This window comes from Plectrocnemia conspersa, unplaced genomic scaffold (genome assembly GCF_051122295.1).
Source record: "Plectrocnemia conspersa isolate PC_06_02 unplaced genomic scaffold, ASM5112229v1 ptg000008l, whole genome shotgun sequence".
Classification (NCBI taxonomy): domain Eukaryota; kingdom Metazoa; phylum Arthropoda; class Insecta; order Trichoptera; family Polycentropodidae; genus Plectrocnemia; species Plectrocnemia conspersa.
The window spans coordinates 21,268,887-21,294,104 of NW_028277172.1; the positions used below are offsets into that span (position 1 = coordinate 21,268,887).

Here is a 25,218-nt window from a genome sequence, read left to right on the forward strand (position 1 = left end):
TATTTCGATTTCATTTAGATATTTCATTAAATGGCATGCATTTTTATAGTTAAATTAAAGGAGGCAAATGCCTCCACCTCCATCCTTCCGAATAACGTCCTTGGAAACAAGGACCAGAACAACTTGAATGTGTTGTTTCTATGAATCATTCCTTAACGTTTGTCTTAGTCACTATAAATCAAGAACATACACAAACAACTATGACCCATTAAGACCCACATGTTCGATGCTATATTTTCTTCTGACAGTCCATGTTTCGGAAATAATAGTCATTCCAAATTTTAACATACCTCGATTGTTAGCTGAGATTTGAAAATATTTTTGTCGAGCTCCTTTTTAATGTTAGCAATATTTTTACCGGGGAGTAAATTTATTAAGATTCAATAATGTAAAGATTTTTTAGTCGCTGTATAATATAGGGTTTTAAAATGTATTACTTTGATTCTGGAAACGATTTTTTTCTGTTTGTGCAGTCTAGTTACTTTGCATGATGTACATATATGCAATTAATTTACTTGTGATTTTAAAGAATCAGAATGTCGAACTGGTTATATTAAAATTATTTGTAATTACAATACTATATTAGTGTATTTTATATATTTTTGAATACATTTTGTATTCGTTAGATAATATTTTTTAGGGGAGGAGAGGGGCTCGTGCGTTGTATGTAATAAAATATTAAATAAAACTTTTTTGTAAAAAGCCCATTATGACGCATTGGGAAAATTTCATAATGACCAGACTTCTAATAAAAATAAATAAAAAAAATCATTGCTGCAATAACACAACTAATTATCTTTATATATCAAAATTGAATGAACAAATAATCACAAATCACAAATAATATGAGATTTACACCATCGAAAATAGTCGCATCTTATCTTCTTCAAAATACAATCGTCAATGTTTTTGTTCAGTCGTATTGATGGTTTTATTGCGCAATATATTTTGTTAGCGCAACCAAACCCAGTGCGCATGTTTTAGTTTGCGTTGAACCGCGTGTTGTGATACCGGTTCATCTGCCAGGCGCTTGTGATTGTGTGGTGTATTCGGTAAAATAGAAGTTCTATTATAAACCTTTATACGATACATTCGATTTGACTTTCAGTATCATTCATCGCAAATTACAAACCAGTGCCAAATCCACCATTTAAATTGTTAAATTTTAGCAACACGTGGGATTTTTTTGGCCATAAAAGATAAAATTTGAATCAGTTTTTTTATATAAAAAAATGAATCATAATAATTAAATACATACTTATGTGTAATTAAAATCCTTAAGCACTTACATATTTCAAAACCCCAACCATATCAGTTTTTTCCAGTGGGAGAGGGAGCAAAAGCTATCCAGTCTGGGCCTTTTTTTTAATATTTAGATTTAATTATAATTCATAGTATTTCATTAAATGACATGCATTTTTCTGTCCATATTCTTGGGAGGGCCTATTATTCCCCACTTCCCTCCCCCTTAAATGACATCCTTGACCGAACATAAATTATACCTTAAAAATAAGATATGTTTTGGGAAAGGGAACGTATGGTGGTCCTCATATATGCATTTTTATTTATTGATTGTAAATCTTACATTGTAATACGAAAGGCGTTAGGCCAATGTGTTACAACAATGTATACACAATCAACAACTACTAATACTTAAAATTGCAATCAAACTCTGTAAATCAGCGACATCTATTTTATTAATTAATAACTAATATTACAATTTACAGCCAATGTATCAATATACACGATATATCTAGATTTTATTTTAATTATTCATCCGTGGGATTAGGAAAATCTAAGAAAATATAATCAGCGATAGGCGTTTGGAATTATCTTCAAACACTAAAAAATAAAAATAAAACGGCGCTTGTAAGTTAGCACGGTGTCATGCTTAAAAATCATCAGTTGCTACTCTTTACAACGTTTCCCGTGCTGTTAAAACCCAAAACTAACCTGAACAAATTAACCATTATATTCGCTTAGGTTAGGTTTGGGCTTGAACAGCAAATAGACGTTTCGCAACTGTCAAATTTTATGATTATAAAATATTTTCATGTACAATTCCATTCCATTTAAAAATTCATAAATGTAAGACCACACTAGAGTCACGGAAAACGCAGTGTGGAATACCAATTGGTGGTTTTTGAGTGTGGCGCCGTGGTAACTAACAAGTACCAAAAAAACACTAAGGTACAAATAGGATTATTATTCAGCTAATAGTCACCGACTAATACAATTGGTCTATTGTAATGGCCAATACATATGTACATAAAGTCGAATGTGATGTAAATAAGATATTTTTTTTGTCCAGAACAAAAAAATATTATCCCTTTTATGAATAAAACTAGTATTTTATAAGTAAATCCTTATTCCTTCATACCTAAATTTAGAATTAAAAATATTGCCATTACAAATTATTTTCAGTTATGTATTAAATGTTATCATGAAATATGTTTATCGCTTTTACGTACTTGTTAAAACGATAAATAATTTAACCATGAAACTGCGCATTCATATTTTTTTAAATATATAATATTTAAATGATGACTTAAATATATCATGTTTAGATGACAACTTTAACTTCCACGTAACAGTAGCAGTTACACATTAAGCATACTAGGGAATAAATTACAAGTTGTATTTGCCAGTTGCCTTCTACAAAAATGTATATTTAAAATTAATATACTATGTATATATAAAATTAATTATCTTTTTTGCGTAGATTACATTTTAGATGACAGAGAAGAACATTATTGATTCATTTTTGTCAAAATTTTTACATGGAGCATATTTAAGATGCAGCAATAATATGATTTTTTTATATTTAACATTTCACATATTATTCTTTTATTGTTGCATTGAATTAATGGCATAGTAAACTTAATTAGCTTAAATCCACAAAACCGATCTCTCAGACACAATAGTATTTAAATGAATAACAGGTAATTTTTTTAACAGAATTAAAATGGCTTGCCCCTTTACAAACGTTACTGATGTAAAAGAGAGGGATATCGAATTCATCAGTCCTGATAAACCATCTCGCTGTACTTGGAAAGTAGGAAAAAATGATCTTCAAACGCCGCATTCAATCAAACCAACGTAAGGTTAATTTAATATATCAAATAAATAAATTATACTATTATTCAAAATTATACTTTTTCTGCAGACAACCACGTCCAAAAGTTATGCCTAATATATTGCACGCTATTGGTAATTCACCTATAGTGAAGCTAAATAAAATACCACAGTCGATGGGTATTAAGTGTGATATGTGTAAGTTTTAAAAATCGAACATAATATAATATTTAATACAATATTAAATTAAAATTATTATTTACAGATGCGAAATGTGAATTTCTTAACCCCGGAGGATCGGTTAAAGATAGAATCGGATATAGAATGATCGAAGATGCTGAAGCAAAAGGTCTTCTAAAACCAGGATACGTGATCATTGAACCATCGTCTGGTAATACCGGCATCGGTTTAGCTATGGCTAGTGCCATAAAAGGTAATTATATATAAAATATTTTAACACCTTCTTGGTCATATCTGAGTTAATTTAAAAATTTGTATTTTTTGAATTCTCATCTCAAAAATCAGTAAATTTCTCAAGAAAATTATCATAGCCTTTTTTTGGTAAAAATTAAATTTTTACGAATATTTTTATATCGCTGCATAGGAAAGGGTGGGCCTGTGCAAGAAGTTTTTGAGTCATTTTTAAAAAAATTACTGTGACTGTGATGTGGTTATATGAATTTTATGTAAATAATGTATTATAATATTTCAGAATCAATATTAAATATGACTTTCTAAAATCTTATTGTTTAGTTTTATTAGATTAAATATGAAAACACTTCATTTTTTAGGCTATAAATGCATTATTGTGATGCCTGAAAAAATGTCTAATGAAAAAGTGGATACTTTGAAAGCACTCGGAGCTGAAATTGTAAGAACTCCCACTGAAGCTTCGTTCGATTCTCCAGAAGGCCTCATATTGGTAGCTCACAAGCTGAATAAACAAATACCGAATTCGGTCATCTTAGATCAGGTATTTTTCACTTATAACACAATATCTTTATTCTAATTAAATAGTATCATTCATTGACAAATCAACATTAAAGTAGTATTCATAGCACATAATTCATTTTTAAAGGTAATAATCTAATTCTAAATATTTATGAACTGCACATAAATTATTCTATTCTATAAAAACATACTATTTTTATATATACCGAGGATTTGGAAAAAACAATGCACAATTAATACATTTTCAAGAAAAGCATTTTAAAATATTTTGACAGATATTCATTATGGATTAGCAAGCATTTTATTTATATATATGGGAACTTGAAGTTTTGTACTGCATATGAGTTATACCATAAATCAATTTGTTAACCGGGTCAAAGTAAAATATAAACTCTTTGTTGCTGCTATGAACATATTTGTATATTCATTTTTATTTTAAATAATCAGAACACTTTAGATATATGTTGATTTGACACCAACATACCTTTGACTCAGTAGTTTTACCTTATCTTCAGACCGAACATTGTTCATGATTAAGAACACCTTTTCGATAGCAAAGTTCCTGATATACTAAAAAATATACCTCGTAACTTCACTTAAATTTTGTATTGTAATGTTTTATGTATCTTAGAAATTCTTGAATAGTAGTATCAATTTTTTTTCGCAATTAACATTCATAAATTTTATTCAGACTAGAATTACTTTGCATACAAGACTTCTGCAAAAAATACTTTGACAATTACAACAGCATTATCAAATGCTTCATTATTTTGCTGTTTTAATTTCCTATCATGTAATATAACGATCCCTTATACACTTCACTATTTTCTTTAATTATGAAATCTAAATATTTGAAAATAAATAATATGGCAAAGACAGAAAAAAAGTTTTCGACAATCTTGTTTATGCACTGTTTGACGATGACTCCCTTAACAATAACAAAAATGCATGACATGATTTTATCACCAGAGTTATAATCCTCTCCATTAAAAAGGATATTCATCCATAAACTTACTATAACATTAACATACCGAAACAAAATCACACAATTTTGTCGACAGATCACCGTATTAATAAATTAATATAATCATGTTTAAATTTTAGTATCGCAATGCTGGTAATCCATTGGCTCATTATGATGGCACAGGAAACGAAATTCTGGATGCTTTTGACGGAAAAGTTGATATGGTTGTTATGGGCGCTGGTACAGGTGGTACGATTGCTGGTGTCGGTCGCAAAATCAAAGAGCGTTGCCCTACATGCACTGTTGTCGGTGCTGATCCTGAAGGATCTATTTTGTCAGTGCCTGAAGAACTGAATAAAAGTGATATCGAATTTTATGAGGTATATTTATAATTATTTAATATAACAATATTGAGAACGATTGTATGACAATAGAAAATACAGTTTTTTTTAATGATTGAATAGTTACGAATGAACATAAGAATATAAAAAAATATGGTATGATTATTTTTGAATGATTGAAGTGCTTTTATTTTATGCATCACCAAAGGTATTAGTTATTTATAAATGGTGATGAGCGCAATTCCCTTTATCTTTGCGAGAGATTCATTGTTTTAGCGATGTAAGAAATTCAATGCTTACGACACAGTGTATTACAAAGTTTATTTTCAATAGGTGGAAGGAATCGGTTATGACTTTGTACCGACTGTGATAGATAGATCAGTTGTAGATAAATGGATCAAATCTAACGATAAAGCAGCACTGCCAATGGCTAGGAGATTGATAAAAGAAGAAGGATTGCTATGCGGTAAGATCATACAAAAGATTGTCTATCATAGGATAGCTATTATATATTTATTTATATTAATTAGGTGGCAGTAGTGGCACTGCAATGGCCGTTGCACTTGAAGCCGCTAAAGACCTCGAGGAAGGTAAAAAATGTGTCGTAGTTCTCCCAGATGGAATTCGCAACTACATGACAAAATTTGTATCAGACAATTGGTTGGAAGCAAGAGATCTTAAAGAAGTTCCGATGCAAAACCATTGGTATACTCGTTTAAATTGATAATGAATGACAATATATAAAATAAATTTTAATCATTATTATATTGCTTAGGTGGTGGAATATGAAAACATCTGATTTACCAAAATATTCTGGAAAGACTTTGTCCCTTGGTGAAACTTGTAAAAATGCCGTGAATATCATGTTTATGAATAAAATGATACAATTGCCGATTGTTGATCGGGATGGGTAATTACCTGATTTGTAATTGTGTCGTTAATATTATGTTTTTAATTTATATTTTTATTTATTTTTCAGTGTTTTTCACGGAATGGTAACACATAATTTCTTAATGACTAAAAGTGTAAACAATAGAATTACTTTCAATGATAGTGTCGATAAGGCACTGTTTAAGCAATTCCGTAAATTGAGTGTTGATACATCTCTTGGTAAAATATCACGCATTTTGGAAAAAGATGCATTTGTTGTTATTACAGGTAAAGAAACACTATTTATTGTATTATACTTTTAAATAATTAAATTTTCGATTAAATACTTATTTTATAGATGGAGAGAAGTTTGTGAACATTATAACAAATATGGATTTGTTGAATTTTATAAGTGAAAAAAAGTAAAAGATGTATTAGGTTTTCAGTGATTTTAATGTAAACAAAATATTTTTTTAAATAAAATATGTATTTTTAATATAATAAAGTTTACAATACAACTGTACATATTTAATTAAATTTCAATTTACTTGTATTTTAAAGTAATTGTTTATTTATTTATGTTAAGTGTTGCACCTTGCTCCAAGAGCATCTAAAGTATTTCAGAGTTTAAATACTTGGAGTCGTTCCTACGTAGAATAACTGGGGAAGTATAGATATATCGCCAAAATCCAGAGTACCATCAGATATTATTTTGTCATAGGAAAGCTGCTGGGTAGTAAATTACTGTAAAGAAATACTAAAAATGAAATATCTTAAGCGTTTGATGGTATTTTTACATTTGTGTAACGTAGGCGATGACTATGCAAGATATGTGGTGTTTCGACAAGTTTGATAGAAATACAATTGAATAAAACTACAGGCATCTCTCAAAGTAGTCATCTCCTAGTTTTTACAATAATCATTAAAGGAGTAATAAAATAATGATTTGCTATTTCATTTACGAATTGGAACGCTTAACCACCGCTCAACTCGTTAAGATTGTTCAATTCGTAGCGTGATGAAAAAATTAAAGAGACTGGAAGCGTTGGAGATAGGGTAAGACCTGTGCATCATCGTGGCCCCCGTTCAGCTGAGAATATTGCTGCTGTAAGTGAAAGTGTGGCCGAAGACCTAGAATTGTCAATTCGCCAGCGTTCGCAGATTTTGGGTTTTTCTTAAGGGTCCCTTTGGCGCATTTTGAATCTGGACTTGCACCTACATTCGTGTAAAATTCAGATAACACAAGAACTGAAAACCAGAGACCATGGACAGTGAAGAATTTACTCTGATTGGGTGTTGGTGCTATTTTTTCAAATAAAATCTTCTCTGATGAGACAAATTTTCACCTTTCTGGGTACGTTATTAAACAAAATTGCCACACATAGGTCAAAGAAAATCCTCATGCGATTCACAAGAGATCACTACATCTTCAAAAAGTGACTGTTTGGTGAGCATTGTGGTCAGGCGGCGTCACTGGACTTTATTTTTTGAAAACGATGGAGGTTGGACTATAACAGTCAACGATGAGCGTTATAATTTTTGGTATGAAATTGAAGATATTGCTGTGGAAGACACGAGGTTCTAACAAGACGGTGCAACTTATAACATATCGAGTGCAACGTTGAATGTTTTACGTGAAAAGTTCTTAGGTTAATTATTTCACGTTTTGGGGACGTCAACTGCCCGCCAAGATGCAATTTAACGCCGTTGGACATTTTTGTGTAGTTTCGTTAATAGTAAGCCTGAAACGTCGGAGCACCTAAAAACCAACATCCGCCAGGTAATATCTAGGATAACGCCCGAAATGTACGAAAAAGTTATTAAAAATTAAAAAAACAAAAGCAGGACAAATCTTCATAATTATTGCTTTCTGAACGTGCCGCAGATATAATTTATGAGTACCATAGTTTTTGTTTAAATTATAGTACAAAAAATAAATTTTATTATGTAAATAAAAATAATATGACATGGACAAAAATTGTCGCGCTTGGACCGAAACGCAGCTGTCAGACTGTTTTGAAGCGTCGAGGTTAAGTTTTTATCAAAGATGCCGTTGCCTGCGGCTTTGGCAGCTCGTTTAGCGAAACGGGGAATTTTAGCTGCTTCGCATAAACGTAATGACCCTGACCAAGAACCAGAACCTCAGCACAACGAAGAGATCATCGCCGAAGATTATGATTCTCGCGACGACGGCGGTGATAGAGGCGAGTTTTGGGAAGGAATCGACGGCGTGAGCGTCGATCCAATCAAAGGTCACTCCGGATGTCCTAATAAATACAATATTTACCACGAATGCTCACTTTATTGCGTAAAACGCTGGAAGAAAGGAAAAGTCATCCCGACTGATGTCTATACTCAATTGAAAAACAAACTCATCGAAAAATATCCTCTACCGAACGGATGGCAAGAAGTGTACGACGAAGGTTGCGGTCAGCATTACTACTGGAACGTTTACAACAGTTTGGTGTCTTGGCTGCCTCCGACTCATCCCAAAGCGACTTTTTCTGAAAGCGCCTCGCATTTTAGAGAAGAGCGATTGTTGAAAGAAGGCGACGAAAGCGAAAGTAGCGAGGATCTGTCCGACCAGGAAGTGCCGCAGAAAAAGAAGGAGGAAATAAAGATCAATCACGACAGGTATAAGCGTGTCCGAGAAAAGGATAGGGTTGATAGAAGGCACGATAAGCGTACTAAGTTGAAAGACAACGACTTGGATCCCATGGATCCGGCTTCCTATTCTGATATACCTAGAGGTGAGTGGTCCGCCGGTTTGGAAACCCGCGGCGATGCTAAGACTGGCGTTGATACTACTGCCTCAGGACCACTCTTTCAAATGAGACCGTATCCCAGTCCAGGTGCCATATTGATGGCAAATTCGAAGTCCAAGCCTCCTCCGCCCCCGAAGAAAGCGGTGCAATTTCCAGAAGCGCCAAAATAATATATTAATGTTTACTTGGCTTTTGTGTGAATGAATTGTATAAATATTTTAATGTAATATTAATGCTGTATTAAAATACAAAGATTTTAAATACAAATATTTTATTTATTGTAGAGCATATAATTTTCATTCAGATCTTATTTATAAAGGCTCAGTTATTGATCTGTAGACTGAGATGTAGAAGAAAAAATGGTCACTCAGGAAACTGAATGGATAGTAGAGAAGAATAAAAATAAATAAAGGATAAAATTATCGGAAACATCTGAAAAAATAATAAACGATGAAAAGACTAAATAGCATTCGAAATCCATTAACACGTTACATACTAGTGGTATACAAACGTTAACAGACCAAAAGACCAACCAATGGTGAATAAACTTGAAGACATGATGACAAAGTTATAAATGTCTACTCAATTTTTGAGAATAGCATATTGGAACGCCAATGGCCTGGCACAACATAGCCAGGAAGTAAAAACTTTTAAAAATAAAATAAAATAGACATTATGCTTATAACTAAAACTTATTTTACAAACAAAACTTTCCTTAACCCTTCCGTGCCTGTGGGGTCTATTGACTCCCCCAACTTTTTGGTTTTTCTCAAATAACTTATTTAATATAAATCCTATTTGTCGCAAACTTTTTGTATTTGTCAAAAATAGTTTAAAGAATTAATATTAAAAATAATCATTGTACTTTATTATCTCCAATCGCGAGAAAAAAATAAAATCAACTCTAATCGCTACTGTCGCCGCGTGATTTGTATACCTGAGTCAGTTTTTAGAGAAATTCGCCTTCTAAGAATTTCGCGCGGCGCCCCCTCCACGCGGTTCTTTCAACGCTTTATCGCAAACTACACCGTTCCCCAAAAAAACATACAGTACGAATTGAACCGCCAAATTCGATCGTTATTGTTATTTTATTTCTCACGTTACTTTTGAAATTGTAAAATGGCTGATCGGCTTGTAACTGACGAAGAGTTGCTAAGAATTTTGCAAGATTCTGATGAGAGTAGTAGCAAATACGATAGCGATATCGATATTGATAATACATTTCAAAAAAGACATTTCTCCCGTAAATCGTATCGAAGTTGAAGCGTTTATAGGCATCCTATTATCTTCTGGAGGATTGAATGGGGGTAAAATACAGTTCAAAGAATTATGGACAACAAGCGAACTGTTCAAACAATATTTTTATTCAGCGGCCATGACTAGAGATAGATTTTCGATGCTCAGATTTGATGATCGTTTGACCAGAGAAGATATTTTTTAATAAATGCATTTTATTGTACTCACGTGTACATAATCACAATTTATAGTTTATTTTTCCAAACAGCTGCAGGTTATTTCTTATATGTATTCATATAATATTTATTACAATTTGCCAAAGTAACTGTGGCTACATACTCGTGTACATATACATGCATAACGTCCACCAAATTTAATCGATTTGAATGATTCTCTAGCCAATTCCTTCAATTTTTATAGCCGCAATCAGAGAAATATTTCGCCCTCTCACTGTTGGCAAGGACACGAATGCCAATGTAAAAGAGTTTATTTAGAAATGAAGTCAAATTACAGAAAATAAAAAATACGATGTACATATATAAAAAGTACAAAACACTAAAAATTTATCTTACCATTAACCATTAGATAATATTGGATTACTGAGAATTTAAAGATTGTCAGATTAGTAAGATTATATTGTATTTTTTTCTATCCTGTTATAAGGAAATCATAACATATTTTTTTGAGTAAATATTATCTCCCGTCAGATATTACTGGCTCACTGGAAGTACCGAATCTCAGAAATGACACATTTTTTAGAAAATGAGAATTTTTTCGAGTTATTATTTTTAAATTATTAGCACGATACACATAAAAACTTATGGATAAGAATTCAGTTTGCCTGGAAGATTTCCCATTACGGTGGAGAAAATTACAATGGTGAGTGAATATTTGATTGCAATTGAATTATATATCAATAAACTCGTATTAGCAAAAATGTCATTTCTCACTTTTATAGATAATCATTTGCACAAAATATCACAATCCGAAAGAAAGGTGTGCTTGAAAAAAGTTTTTACAAATTTGAAATTAATATAAAATGTTAATATATATATGTATAAGATAAACATATTTTTTAGTGTTACACTAGAATTTTTTTGTGTTTATAAAATAAATGTGTTTTATTTTTTCAAATTTATATTTTAATTTTAAAATAGTATTTATATATTGACTTTTTTGTATAATAACAACATAAATGTTGCAACAATTTTTTATTTCAAAAATTGAAATAATAAATAAATGAAATACTTGTTTATTTTTTTGGGTTACTCCGTAGTTTTATGTACCGAGCGCGCGGCGGTCATTCGTATACCTGCAAAGCTAGTCTGCAGCGAAATCTCGGCGTTTACGTCGTCGCTTTTTGCGTCGTAATGATTAATTAAAAAATCCTAAATATTGACCAGATGATGAAGCTTATCATGAATAACAAATTTTATACTTAGAATTATCCATTTTTAAATATATTTGATGAAGAATTCATCAATATTTTGACTTGAAATGTTTGGGGGAGTTGAGCGACCCCATCGGATGTCATTTTTCATTTCGAGGCACCGTGACGTATGGGTTAAAATGCCTGACTATGCTATATGTGACTCAAAACCAGACGACAATGCTCATGGAAGAACCATTAACAAAAAGTTTACAACCATTAATAAAGTACAATTAAAAAAAAATTTGAACCTCATAAAGCTTCTCATTGAAAGACATATTGTGTCAAACACACAGACTGGGAAGCAAGATTAACTACTATAAAAGGCAAAGAACTTATAGTCTATTTATTTTCAAGAGTCAGTGCGCAAGAACATTGTTTAACGCATAATCATAACATGCTTTTAAATTTCTGCCCTGTGATTGGTCGTTCGCCGTAAGATCAATCGTTTCATTGAGAACGACCAAGCACAAGGCAGAAATTTAAGAGCACATTTTGATTACGCGTTAAACAATGTTCTTGCGCACTGACTCTTGAAAATAAATAGACTATAGAAATGCAACAAGGGAATTAAAATGTGACTTTCATAAAACTGGTAAACCAACCTATTGTCCCACTGATGCTAAAAAATGCCAGACTCCTTGACTTCTTCATTTCCAGAAAGGTGGCAAACAACTACCTAGATATAGAAGAGAGCCTTGAGTTCTGATCATTCAGTAATATTTTGACCTATAGTGAAAGAATAATTAAGAGAAAAATTAGACCAACAAAACGACAGATTGAGAAGGTTTCTGAGTAGAACTGAAAAGCAACATTAAGTCAAATCTATAATTAAAAACAAAACAACAATTCGATGAAGCTGAATACTAGTTTAAAGACATACAAAAAGCAGTTTGGAACAATACTAAGGAACTCACCCATTAAGCATTAAGCAATAAGTACACAATAGCGATAAGAAATCTGGTAAATAAAAAAAATGGCAAGAAGAATATGGCATGAAACGAGAGACTCTAAGGATATAAATATTTTAAATAATAAAGCGCAACAATTAAAACGAAAAATTCAGAAACTAAAGGAAGATACAATAAATAATTTAACAGAAGATAGAGATACAGAATATTCTTTATGGAAAACAACGAAAAGGTAAAAAGACCTATATATAACCCATATGCCGCCAATCAAAACGATAAATAGAGATTGGGCGAAAGATAACAAGCAAATAACGCCTGTTGCTAGTTACAATTGTAAATACCTTTGATTTATGGTCCTAGATAAATAGACCAATGTATATTATCAATTATCTCCAATTTAATAATTTCTGTATTTTTCTTTTTCTATTTAACTGTAAAAGGTTTTTTAATTTTCACCCTTTAATTATAACCACAAACGTTTTACTTTATATATATTTTTTATCAAATTGTAAACATAAAAATGGTTTTAAACCAGTAACATGTATGTGTATTATATATAATTATTATGTTTGCAAAATTATTTATATAATTGAAAAAAAGTATTAAAAAATCGCTCTAATTCAAGTGCAGCTATGATACTACCGAAACTATGATGTATGTTTTTTTAAGTGTTGATTGTTTGATTTTATGATTACTACTTATCCATAAATTTATTTTTCTTACTTCACATAGCCTTGAAACAAAAACCCACTTTATTAAAAATAAATTACGTCCGAGATACTGTTACATACATATTATATGTTGTACGTTTGCCATATTTCATCATGTAAGCCTATAAGAAGTATAAATTGTGCTATGTTGCTTTCTTAATGTTTAATTATGTCAAAGTGTATCTCCAAATAAATTTTATTTAAATTACCAAAATATTATGTTTAACTTATTATGATAAAATATGTCCTTGGCTTTCATATTGTTCGTTCTATTTAATAGTAAACCAATAGTGAAACTCATGTAAAAGTTTATAGTGTTACTATCATATCTTGTTAATCTTATTATAGTTAAATAATATAAAAAAATATTTATAGTTTTAATTCAATCAAGAATTAGTTTATTAATTTTAACTAAAGTCCAAACAATCTAAGAAGATCATTGAGAATTGTGGAAGTAAATCTTTACAAACACTTTAAAGAAACTTGGAGGAATGAGGAAAAGTATTATAAACCAAGTGCTTAATTTTGCTTCATTAAAAATAAATATTTTCTTAGCTCTGACTATTTTGAGTGTAATATATTGAATTGATAACAATCATCGACCTTTTAGACCCTTAAAGTGACTAAGACACATTTTCCAGAATATTTATTTAAATGCAAGTCACGCTAAAAGTTTTTCATTTAAAATAATAATTTTCATAAGCAAAAAAAGCAAACATGAAAATTGTTTCTATTTTAAGATATAATCTAAACATTTTTTTGAAGAGGACATTTAACATCAACAATAAGACATGACATTGAGGAGATTGTTTATACGACAGATTATGTTCGTTCAAACAGTGTGACAGTGCTAATCGCAAATTGTGCTATTATGCACAGAATATGTAATATATAAACGATGATTTCGGTCGTAGGGGTTCTAATTCGATAGGTACCTCCTTTAGGCGAGCTGCGATTGAATACAACAAAATGAAAATTTCGTGTCGTGTACACGGAGAATGGCTTCAAGTCCCCAGTGCAGATGGTGTGTAATTTGCGCTTAGCAAACAATTATATTATTAGTAAAAATATATACTTTATAATATAAATATTGTTTCTTTTTTAATGCCTTTAAAAAAAGATAAAGCATTGGGTATTGCCGTTGTTGATTTGGCACTACAACCTACTCCAATATGTGACGTCATCCGTTCCTATCTTCCACTAGTTTTATTTTATTTTATTTCATTGTTCTTATCTGCTTAATGAATTGCCTCAACCTTTTAAAATGTATTCTTTGTAATGTTCTGAGTTCAGGCTGCCATTTTAATACAGTTTTAGGACTATTCCTTTGCATCATATATTATAAAAATATTTTCAATCAATTATATTGTTCAATGTGGAGTATTAGTCATTACCATCACATAAAACATATCACTGATAGTGATCAATAATAATCAAATTTAAAAATAAAATATTCTCAATCTACTGGTTTATTAATGCCGATCTACATTTGGGGTGTAGCTCTAGCAAATTCAAACACTCATTTTTTAACATACATGATCAGTTATTATAGTATATACATATAGATTAAAGTAAATATTAGTAATTAGATGGTGAGTATTATAAGTTATCTACAACATGTAAGCAAAATGATATTTTTTTATTCATTAATTTCTACATTTACCTAAAAATAATAAAATGATAAAACTTCAAACTGATAGTAGATCTATTATATAACAGTCTAGTTGTTTAAAATACAACAGTATTATTCTTGAAGAATTTTTAAATCTCTTTTTTATAAAATAAAAAAAATATACGAGCAGTTAATGTATATTATTTTGGATTAGATATGTATTATGGAAAAATTATATCTGCCGTGGATAATAGACATAGAAAACTTTTGTTTAATTTACATTATTTTTATGAATGATATTAACATAAATAATATCAGTTTTATAGAATTTGTGAATTATTAAAAAATATGGTTCTTTATATTATACTATTTTTTAAAACCAGTAGTTAAAAAATCTTATTTTGACATTCTTATAGCATTATGATTAGTTACATATGGATTAAATTTAACAGCCCAAATCAACGTTTAATTCGAAGATAGGATGATTTAGGATACACTGAGTTTTAAAGTATATGAAATAAAACTTTTAGACAATCAAATTAACAATAGATCTAGAAAAATGTTTGTGGTTTATGACATTCAAATACCCATTTCCTAGTAAATGATTTTGAACGACTTCATTATTTTAAATAAGCACCATTAGAATCGACACATTTTTTTGGCAAATTCCGGAGTTCTTGAGTTCATAAAAAAATTTAAATTCACATTTGGCAGTTGCATGGTTATAAAGTATCTTATCCTGTATTAAGAAGTTGTATTAATGCTTGCTAATTAGCAATTGATAATCTGGAATGCAAGAGAGAAGCGGTGGCGGTCTAAAGTTGGATCAGCTTCCCTCTTGGTTGAAGTTTGTAGTATCTTAGTAAGGCAAAGCTAGAGAGATCTTGAAGTTCTAATGCTTGCAAAACTGTAAATGTCAGTAAGTCTCTGGGAAAGTGACCGTTGATTGCCCGCCTTCCCTCTCTATAGGAAATTTTGTTTTCTGCCCCTTTCGGTGGGACGGTCTATTACAAAAGGGTGGTCGTACAAAAGGGTGGTCGTTAGGAATTTTTTGACAGATTGCCATTGGTTGTTAATGAAGATTACGAACAGCCGTTTGGATGTCAATTCCAAATGGATAATTATGGGTTTTCAATGAATACTTTATAATTCATGACAACTTTAAACCAAAGAGGTATTTTAATAAAAAAAACTTTTTTGTCATAGACGTTTAAACTTTGTTTAAAATTAAAAAAAATATTATAACATTTATAAATATAAATGGGCAATAAATTATTTATTTTAGAAATATCTTATAAAATATTTCAAGAAATTATTTATTTTAGAAATATCTTATAAAATATTTCGCTCGCATCTAAACTGATGGACTGGTTAGGTGCGAGCGAGCGTTAGTCGGAACATTGGACACACCATGAATAACTCTAACGAATTTATTTAATTGTATGTAATCCGTCAAACGAAATGGGAATAACGACAGAGCGGCTGCGGAGAGCTTGCTTGCCTTCTTGTATTGCTGGCCCAAACAAACAAATTGGCTCTAAAACACCTTGATAAGGACCATGTATTATTATGCTGACCACCTGTTAACATAAAACTTACATTTAGATTAAAATACAGATCATATAATAAAAATATTCTTTATAAATACTGAATAAAAAAATTATTCTGACCACCTGTTAAAATAATTCTTACCTTTTAATATAAATTCCGCCCAATTAATTCAAATTCTGACCATCTAATATTTATTCTGGCCACTTATATTCTGAACTTTTAATATAAATTTTGACCACAACCATATTAAAATTCTGATCCGAAAAATACGTGCCATAATTCAATAGCCTAATTCGAAGGAAAGGTATTAATAAGAGATATAAACTGAAAAATGCATTTTAAAATGATATTAACATAACATGATAAAATAACATTTTCGTAAAATAATCTTATACATATAAGTAATTATTGAAGAACTGTGATACTACTTGCTAAAAATCAATAGAAAACTAACCTAATATATAAAATACAATGTATGGTAAAGGAATATGTTCTAATAACTAATCTATCTTCATTGAAAATATAGTTTTAAAAGTAATATGTGATATCACATCAATAGAAATTGCTGCTCGCTGGTTTAGGGATGACTCAGTATGAAGAGAAAATACTCGCACTACATGAATACTATATTATTATAATTTATATTTTTTTTTAAAAATAGATAAAAATACAATTCGTTGGCTTGGAAATGAGGCTGTTAAAAGGTATCAAAAACTGAACAAATTTAATTCTCAAACCAATGGAAGTGGAGGTGCGAAAGAAAATGGACAGCAAGTGAACTTGAGAGTAGAAGAAGTTCGTAAAACTAGAGGTGGTGTAATACTAGATCCAGACGATTTTATCAAAACCGTTTTAGACGATAATGAATTTGTTAACGTTGGTGAGTATTTAATGATTATGTAATTACATTATTTCTCAACATCATTAAAAACATAAATTTTAGTTTTAACGTCGGACAAAGAGAAGCAAAAGATGATACCAGATGAACTGAAACACCTCTTGGAACCTGTGTATCCTTTTGAAATGAGATATATTATTAAAATAAACGTTTTTTATATACTAGACTTAATATCAGACACAATTTTACATTTCCTTGGTGAAAACATATTTTAAAATTGTAATCCAAAGAAAAATTATAACAAAGCCATATAAATAATTTCATACATGGGTTAACATCAAATGAAGATATGTATGTCTAAGAAGTCTGATATTGATTTTAGATATTATTTTAATCATCTTTGCCTTTATACATATAAATTAATACATATATTCCTTAATAATATACTTTTATAAATAGTCCTGAGGAATTTCAACGGGGTGATGATGTATGCTTTTTGTATCAATACTACATATGTATTTATGATATAAACTTATTTTAAAATTACATTTATATTAATCAGGTTCTTTACATTGACGGTTTAACATTAACGAGTGATGATCTGCGTCAATTGGGCCGTGGTCGTTATAAGATAAGATTGACAAAAGAGTCGGAGCAGAACATTGTAAAATCAAGGAATTTGGTGGAAAAAATATTGAAGGAAAAGAAAGGTATTATTAAAATGGAATTTTTATAATGTTAGTTAATGTGATATTATAGACTTGTTTGTTTTAAGTTGTTTATGGTATAACCACCGGCTTTGGAAACTTTGCCAATACCGTGATCGAGAGCGATAAGTTGGAAGATTTGCAATATAACTTGATCAGATCACATGCTGCTGGCGTTGGTAATCCATTGTCACCAGAGAGAACCAGAATGCTCTTAGCTTTGAGGATAAACGTATTGGCTAAAGGATACAGTGGGATCTCTTTGCAAACGTTGATGTGCCTCGTCAATGCATTTAATAGTAAGCTATGATACAACCACATTTTAAGTTGCAATTGATAATATATTGAATCGCTTCTTAGGTAACTGTCTCTCGTGGGTGCCGGAGCAAGGAACAGTTGGTGCTAGTGGAGATTTAGCACCATTATCACATCTCGCTTTAGGTATAATGGGTGAGGGTAAAATGTGGAGTCCTTCGACAGGATGGGGCGATTCTAAAAAGGTTCTGGAAGCCAATAACTTAAAAGCGATGCGTTTGGGTCCCAAAGAAGGTATAGCACTTATAAATGGCACACAATTGATCACAAGCTTAGGCGCTGAAGCAGTTGAAAGGGCTACTGCTTTAGCAAAACAGGTTAGTGTAAATGCAATAACATTAATCGTCACATGTATTTTGTGTATTTTTACAAATGGATCTAGTTATCTCATATTTTTTACAAACATATGTATTTTATAGTGTTAAGAGCATGTAGTATATGTTTTTGAAATTGTATCTATTTAGTGAATGAACTATATAAGTTATAATGCTTATTAATACAGTCAGATGTTAAAGCTAAGAGACATTTTACAATTAGGTGACTATAGATAACATCATATTTTTAGGCTGACGTAGTTGCTGCGATGACTCTGGAAGTATTGAAAGGTACTTCTAGGGCATTTGATGCAGACGTCCAGAAAATACGACCTCATAAAGGTCAGATATTGGTTGCAAAACGATTGAGAGCATTGTTGCATTCGGATACATATCCATCACAGATTGCAAGTGAGTTGTTTTTTATATGTATATACATATATACATATATGTATGTATATATATACTTATAATATGTATTAATTTGTTTTTATAATGTTTTAGAATCTCATAGGTTTTGTAATCGAGTTCAAGACGCTTATACTTTAAGATGTTGTCCTCAAGTGCATGGAATAGTTCATGATACAATTCAGTTTGTCGCTCAAGTTATTACAACTGAGATCAACAGCGGAACTGATAATCCTGTACGTTTCTTTTTTGTATTCTTATAATTCTGTGTAATAAAACTAATGAATTATTTATTATTTCAGATAGTTTTTGCTGACAGAGGCGAGATTATATCAGCAGGAAACTTTCACGGAGAATATCCAGCTAAAGTTTTAGATTATCTTGCAATCGGTATACATGAATTGGCATCGATGAGCGAGAGACGTATTGAACGACTTGTAAATCCAGGTAATGCAAAACGTATGAAACTGGTATTACATGAAAGGCCTGTGTTATTAGGGGTTTCAATCGAATATTTTAATTATTTTCTCTCTCAATATACGTGCTGCTCCATAATCCATGGTCCTTTATGCGCCTATATTTTGTTTCAAAATGCGAAATAAAGAGAGCTTCATCTCAACAAAAAAATGGTGTTACACCTCCGAACAACATTTGTGAATTGAATGTTTATCAGCCGTATCTACTATGACTGAAATTCGTAGAACTCGTTCGTTGAACAAAAAAAAAATGTGGGAAAGATACAGAATACTTCATTCATTCATCCATTTTTTACTCAATACTCGAATAGTTTAAAACTACGAATAATAGAGAACCCTAGATATAATCTCATATGAACCCTAATGTTTCTAACTTTCTATAGTATTTGAGAGACCGGAATTAGTGATTATTATATAATTATTATAAATTAGGTTTTCTTAGATTTTCCCAATCTTGAGGAAGAATATCGTGATGATTAATTAAAGTCGTGCATAGTGATACATGAGCTTATAATTATTACAATAGATGTCACTGATTAATATACTTTGATTTTAGCTTAGTAGTTGTTGACTTAGTGATACTATTAATACCGGTATTACAAAATGAAATACCAACAGTATCGAAAATGTTTTTTTTAATCCATACATATTATTTGTTGGGACCTACTATATTTCCATGGCTTAGAATTAGGAAAATGTCGATGCCCATATTGCTTGAAAGCAAAAGCATAGAATAAAATGATGCTCATTATAGGAGATTAGCTTAAGTAGACAGTAGAATAATATTATCCCTTTTAGTCCAAGAGGGCTGAAATATCGACACACGTTACTTATGGGAAAAATCCCAATGGCCGATATTAACATGTTGAATATATTTGTATATTGCGTGACGTGTCAACATATACGAAATACATTTTCTTTATCTCAGGCAAATATAACGGTATCGAACAGTTCCTAGTAATTCTGTTATATAACAGAAAAATAACCGCGCCTTTTTTATGATAAGGATGGCTGGCGAAGTGAAAACAAAATCAGGTATTGCATACTCGAAATTCTTTTGTACATTTGAATCTAAATTCAGACATATTTTTACCCAAATAGTCCACGGTTTATGTCTCAATAATTATATTATTTGATAAAATTGCGCGAAATGTATGTTTTTTTAAAAAAAACTTTTTCTTTGAAAAATAATGTAATGTTTTTTTTCGTTATCAACTAAGGATAGGTTGTACTAGACGATATAATTAAAATACGTAATAATTAAAATATGAAATGAATCTGAAAATCAATGATAGTTCACCAGATATTCAAGACACTTGAAGTACAGTTCTTAGACCGTTAAATTGGGCTGAGAAGTTTTCACAGATGGCAACTTCTTTTGATTCGATTGCAGATTAAATTAAATTTTACATTACACCCCTCTCTGATCTTGGAAGGTGGTGCTGATATTGGGATGAGAGCACTAAAGAGTCGGCCTTAGCGCTCGGGAGAAATACTAATGCAACTTCAATAAAATATTTAGCACTGCGGGGGATGGGGAAACCGCTCACCTGGCCGTCAAAAGCTGGGTGCCCGCCCATAAGGGTTGGACTCGTAGGGTAGTACTGGTAGCGACAGTGGCGCACGCAATGGATGACACGTAGCTAACGTGCTCCAAAATTATCCATATTTCATCCTATATGAGAGTAATATTTTTTTCCGCTGGTGTTTGGTGATGTGTAGACACGCGTGTTTTTAACATAATTTTTTTTAATTTTCAGTTTTCGTGTCAATTTTTATTAGGCATCAATTTCAACTCTATCATAAATACGTTAACCAGTTTACTAATTTCATGTGCCTAGCACTAAAATGTTACATATCTTTACCTATTGTAACAGGAAGTCATAGAAGGAGTTGAATCGGAAACAAACCCGACTATGTTATTATATGAGATATCATAATCTTTTGCGATAAGTGTCAACATGTAGTAGTATTTACAGAGTCCAACAAATTACAATGGTTTATTTATAAAAAAATACAGATGGTAAAACCGTTTTGAATAACACTTCAAAGTCAGAGTCCTATTTTATCGGTGGTTTCATCAAGCAATATCACACTTGGCTTGTTTTTTTATCATTTTTTAATTCAGCTCCACAAGTAAACGATCAATACATAGTAAATCACCGAAATGTAAATCTCAATGTCTACATATCATAAAATTTGAATAATTTATATATATTCTGTGGGCTTTAGTGATGAGATATCGCGTCATTCCTTGCTATTTCTCATAGTTTCCAAAAAGTAGGAGCTGTATCTCCAGTAACAATTATTCTTGGCATGTTATCAGACATACATAAGATATTAGAGTGTCTTAGTCATGGTCTGTCGATCCATAACTCATCTCCAGCAGTGAGAAGCTAGTTATTTCATTCACTGTTACTCGGCGATTTTCCTTCACGATGTCTTCAAATGCTGAGCATAGCAAAGAGTCTGTTACATAGCTCAACGCGTTGTCTAATATACTCATACATGCTGAATTTTCATTCGAAAAATTTATATTGCTTTCAAAACATATTATAAATGCGGCGGCCATTTTAAGCTACTACTGTGTATTCATTTCCACTATTCAATGTATATGTAATACTGTTATTATTTATTTATAGCTTTAAGCGAACTGCCAGCTTTTCTCGTACAAGAGGGTGGAATTAACTCTGGTTTCATGTTAGCTCATTGCACAGCAGCTGCTTTAGGTTAGTATGAACAAAAATTATTATTTAATGCATTTTCTTACAAAATTCTCTAACACATAAGTACATATAATGGCTTGAGCCTATTTTTGCGCGCCATTTCAAAATTTGTTAATATTTGGGAGGGGGGGGGGGCACCTAATAATACTTGTACAATAGTAGTTATTGTTACAATACGCATTGGATGGATGAAAAATATAAAAAAATGAACTAATTATATTTCTTAACTTATTTATTGCTTACAAAATACATATAAAATTTATCTAAAAATAATCAACTTATAACGCATTTTTTTAGTTTCTGAAAATAAGGTATTGTGCCATCCAAGTAGTGTGGATTCATTGAGTACAAGTGCCGCACAAGAAGATCATGTGTCTATGGGAGGCTTTTCAGCAAGAAAGTCTTTGATGGTAAATATTATGTGACGTTTAGAAGCAGTAATTTAATTAAGTGATAATTTAATAAGTTATGACAGAATGAAACTAACAATATTTGCTTTAGATTTTTGTATAGATGTCTTATATTGATTCTAGAAGTCACAGTATATTAATTTAATTTATATAATAGGTTATTGAAAACGTTGAGAGAGTAATTGGAATAGAATTGCTAGCGGCATGTCAAGCTATCGAGTTCCTCAGACCTTTAAAAACGACGGTGCCTCTGGAAGAGGTGCATAAAGTGGTGAGAGGTGTAGTGAGGTAAATTTTGGATAATATAAAGCTAATATAGAATAAAGAGATATTGATCAAGTATATTTGATACGATAGACCGTGGGATAAAGACAGATATATGGCACCTGATATAGAAGCCGTTACTAAGCTTCTCGTCGAAGAAAAGGTTTGGAACGCTGTCAAACATCATATAGATTATTACGATACATCCGCTGTGAGTATTATGTATTACATTTAAAACTAATTAATATATTATTTATTAAATTCTATTTAATACTTTTCAGGACTTTGACAATCCTGTGTTCAGCCCGACTGCCATAATGGTCGGAGAAGTGCAAAGACCGAAGGCAGCCACCAAGAAGAGAAAAATTGCATCCTAAATGACCAGAGTTACATTCAACGTGTATAGTTGTTATCAAAAATATATCATGTAATAATGAATTTTATTATTAATAAAATTCATAGTTAACGTTGTTATAAATAATCAATATTCATAATATATAATTAGCAACGATTTAACAACAATGTATGATATATACTTAATATTAAAGCTTTTAATGTTAAATCGATCAATACTTATTTTGCGGTAATGCTGTACCAAACTTATACAAACATGTTTGAGGTATTCCCTTTATCAGTCTACAACCAATTTTCTCCGTTGTATTGTCTATACAAATCGTCCCAAAATGCTAGTCTCTCTCGTTCTGGACCTCTTTGTGACGTGAACTCTTCGGTGATGTCTAAGAAGTTCATCATCGATAAGTTATCTGATGAAACCGGCTCCCAATTTATATCACGAGTCTCCTTAATATCGGCTGGAGTTGGATTTCTGTAATGAAACGAATCTAATTAGCATATGAGTGCATATGAGACAATTAAAGGAACGCCCACGTATTTTTTTACACAACTAAGTGACTCAGAAAAGTTGTTTGCTCTGTTAACTTGCATCATATTTAAGAATTTTGGAGGCGATACTTATGAACAGGACGTGGGAGTATTCTACTCAAATATGTCTTTGCATATTGCTTTTATGAATAATAATTTTTCACTGCTCTGCCACAAAAATAATATAATGTCTGACTTAAAATGCCTTTTTAATTTGTATTAAAAATACACAAAAATATTTTTAAATTAAAAATGATGATAAATGTTGATACATTGAATTGATTAAAGTTATTTGGCAATAAATCTAAATAAAATTAAAATAAAATATAATGCTAGAAAGATAGATGTAATACAAATTAAATTATAGTTGTGCATATTATACATATAACGATGCGTCACACGTATCCGTAAAAAATAATGGTTTCATAAAAATATACTACATATACATACATATCTCAATCACTACAACAGAAAACATATGATTTAATTACTAGAATAACATCTTCAGAACATTTTATTTTTATATGTTAAAAAAAATGTTTTAGCGTCATTTTAAACATCGATTTACAAACTAACCCTAGAGAGAAATCGTGATATTTAAGATACGCAAGAGTGACGAAAATGAGTGAGATAAAGATTAATCACCGTAAGTAAAATTTCAACACAAACATTTTTTGTCTTGTGATCATCAAAACACGCGTTAAAATAATATGCATTTTCTCGCTCAAAGAATAATTATTGTTAGTCGTTATTATTTCTTGTCACAATGAAGCGACTACAATGGTTTCCCTTATAAAGGGTTACCCGGAAGTCATACTCATGCATCGTTAGGAGGGGCGAATTTTGATTTAAATTTCCCATTTGTTCAAGCTTCTGTGGAAAAAACATAAAAGACTCTTAACCGTTAGCAAAGAATTAAAAAAGACACATACTTTGCTTTGAAATAACCCAACTAGAATTATTCTATTAATACTCTGCCATTGCAAGAACTCGATCGCCTTATTCGACATTTTTTTATTAGCAATATAGACCATTTTTATCTTCCGTATTCGACAACGCCACCCGATACTGATACCCGATTAAACGAATAAGTCCCATCACTCGACATCAATGCCACGAAAGTCTATATTATAAATGTTTGATATGTAATACTAATATTTTTATAATTTATTTGTATGTTGTAAGAGAAACATTAACTTAAAAAAATGGGTAAAGGCATGAGATAATTTTAAACTTAGTTTCTTCGAATTATCACTGCATTGTATTGATTTTTATGTATGTACTTTCTGATCAATTTGACTTTTAAAATTAATATCAGACATGTTACACATATTTAGTAAAATTCATGAAAAACTATAGACTAGTAAATATTATAAAATGATTTTGTCTTTCATTAACTATATATATATATCTAAGAAAAAAATAGTTTCACTGGTTTTGTCTTATATTTATAATACCAAAAT

General features: G+C 30.8%; 4 protein-coding genes across 4 annotated transcripts in view; 3 read left to right on the plus strand and 1 right to left on the minus strand.

The window, feature by feature from the left end:
- The first annotated feature begins 945 nt into the window (after positions 1-945).
- On the plus strand, positions 946-6,722 carry Cbs (Cystathionine beta-synthase). Its single transcript, XM_088189392.1, has 11 exons — positions 946-1,052; positions 2,959-3,099; positions 3,167-3,273; positions 3,341-3,508; positions 3,867-4,048; positions 5,131-5,370; positions 5,665-5,797; positions 5,862-6,036; positions 6,107-6,241; positions 6,311-6,489; positions 6,560-6,722. The coding sequence occupies exons 2-11, from the start codon at positions 2,966-2,968 to the stop codon at positions 6,625-6,627; spliced, it is 1,521 nt and encodes a 506-aa protein (XP_088045518.1). The 5' UTR covers positions 946-1,052; positions 2,959-2,965; the 3' UTR covers positions 6,628-6,722.
- A 1,452-nt stretch (positions 6,723-8,174) lies between these two features.
- On the plus strand, positions 8,175-9,233 carry PQBP1 (poly-glutamine tract binding protein 1). The gene has a single exon (XM_088190202.1). The coding sequence runs from the start codon at positions 8,249-8,251 to the stop codon at positions 9,134-9,136; it is 888 nt and encodes a 295-aa protein (XP_088046328.1). The 5' UTR covers positions 8,175-8,248; the 3' UTR covers positions 9,137-9,233.
- Positions 9,234-14,125: 4,892 nt separating this feature from the next.
- LOC148233385 (histidine ammonia-lyase-like) lies at positions 14,126-23,435 on the plus strand. The gene is made up of 15 exons (XM_088189618.1): positions 14,126-14,276; positions 17,077-17,295; positions 17,359-17,425; positions 17,713-17,740; positions 17,816-17,963; positions 18,029-18,259; positions 18,321-18,592; positions 18,841-19,000; positions 19,094-19,233; positions 19,300-19,444; positions 22,116-22,202; positions 22,497-22,609; positions 22,767-22,897; positions 22,967-23,084; positions 23,155-23,435. Exons 1-15 carry the CDS (start codon positions 14,222-14,224, stop codon positions 23,248-23,250), a joined length of 2,010 nt encoding a protein of 669 aa, XP_088045744.1. The 5' UTR covers positions 14,126-14,221; the 3' UTR covers positions 23,251-23,435.
- The window catches only part of LOC148233386 (esterase FE4), a 31,555-nt gene continuing 28,750 nt past the window's right edge, over positions 22,414-25,218 (minus strand). Inside the window, exon 10 of the mRNA XM_088189619.1 lies at positions 22,414-23,699. Within this exon, the coding sequence (XP_088045745.1) occupies positions 23,510-23,699 (190 nt within the window). The 3' untranslated portion in view covers positions 22,414-23,509. The remainder of the gene's footprint in view (positions 23,700-25,218) is intronic.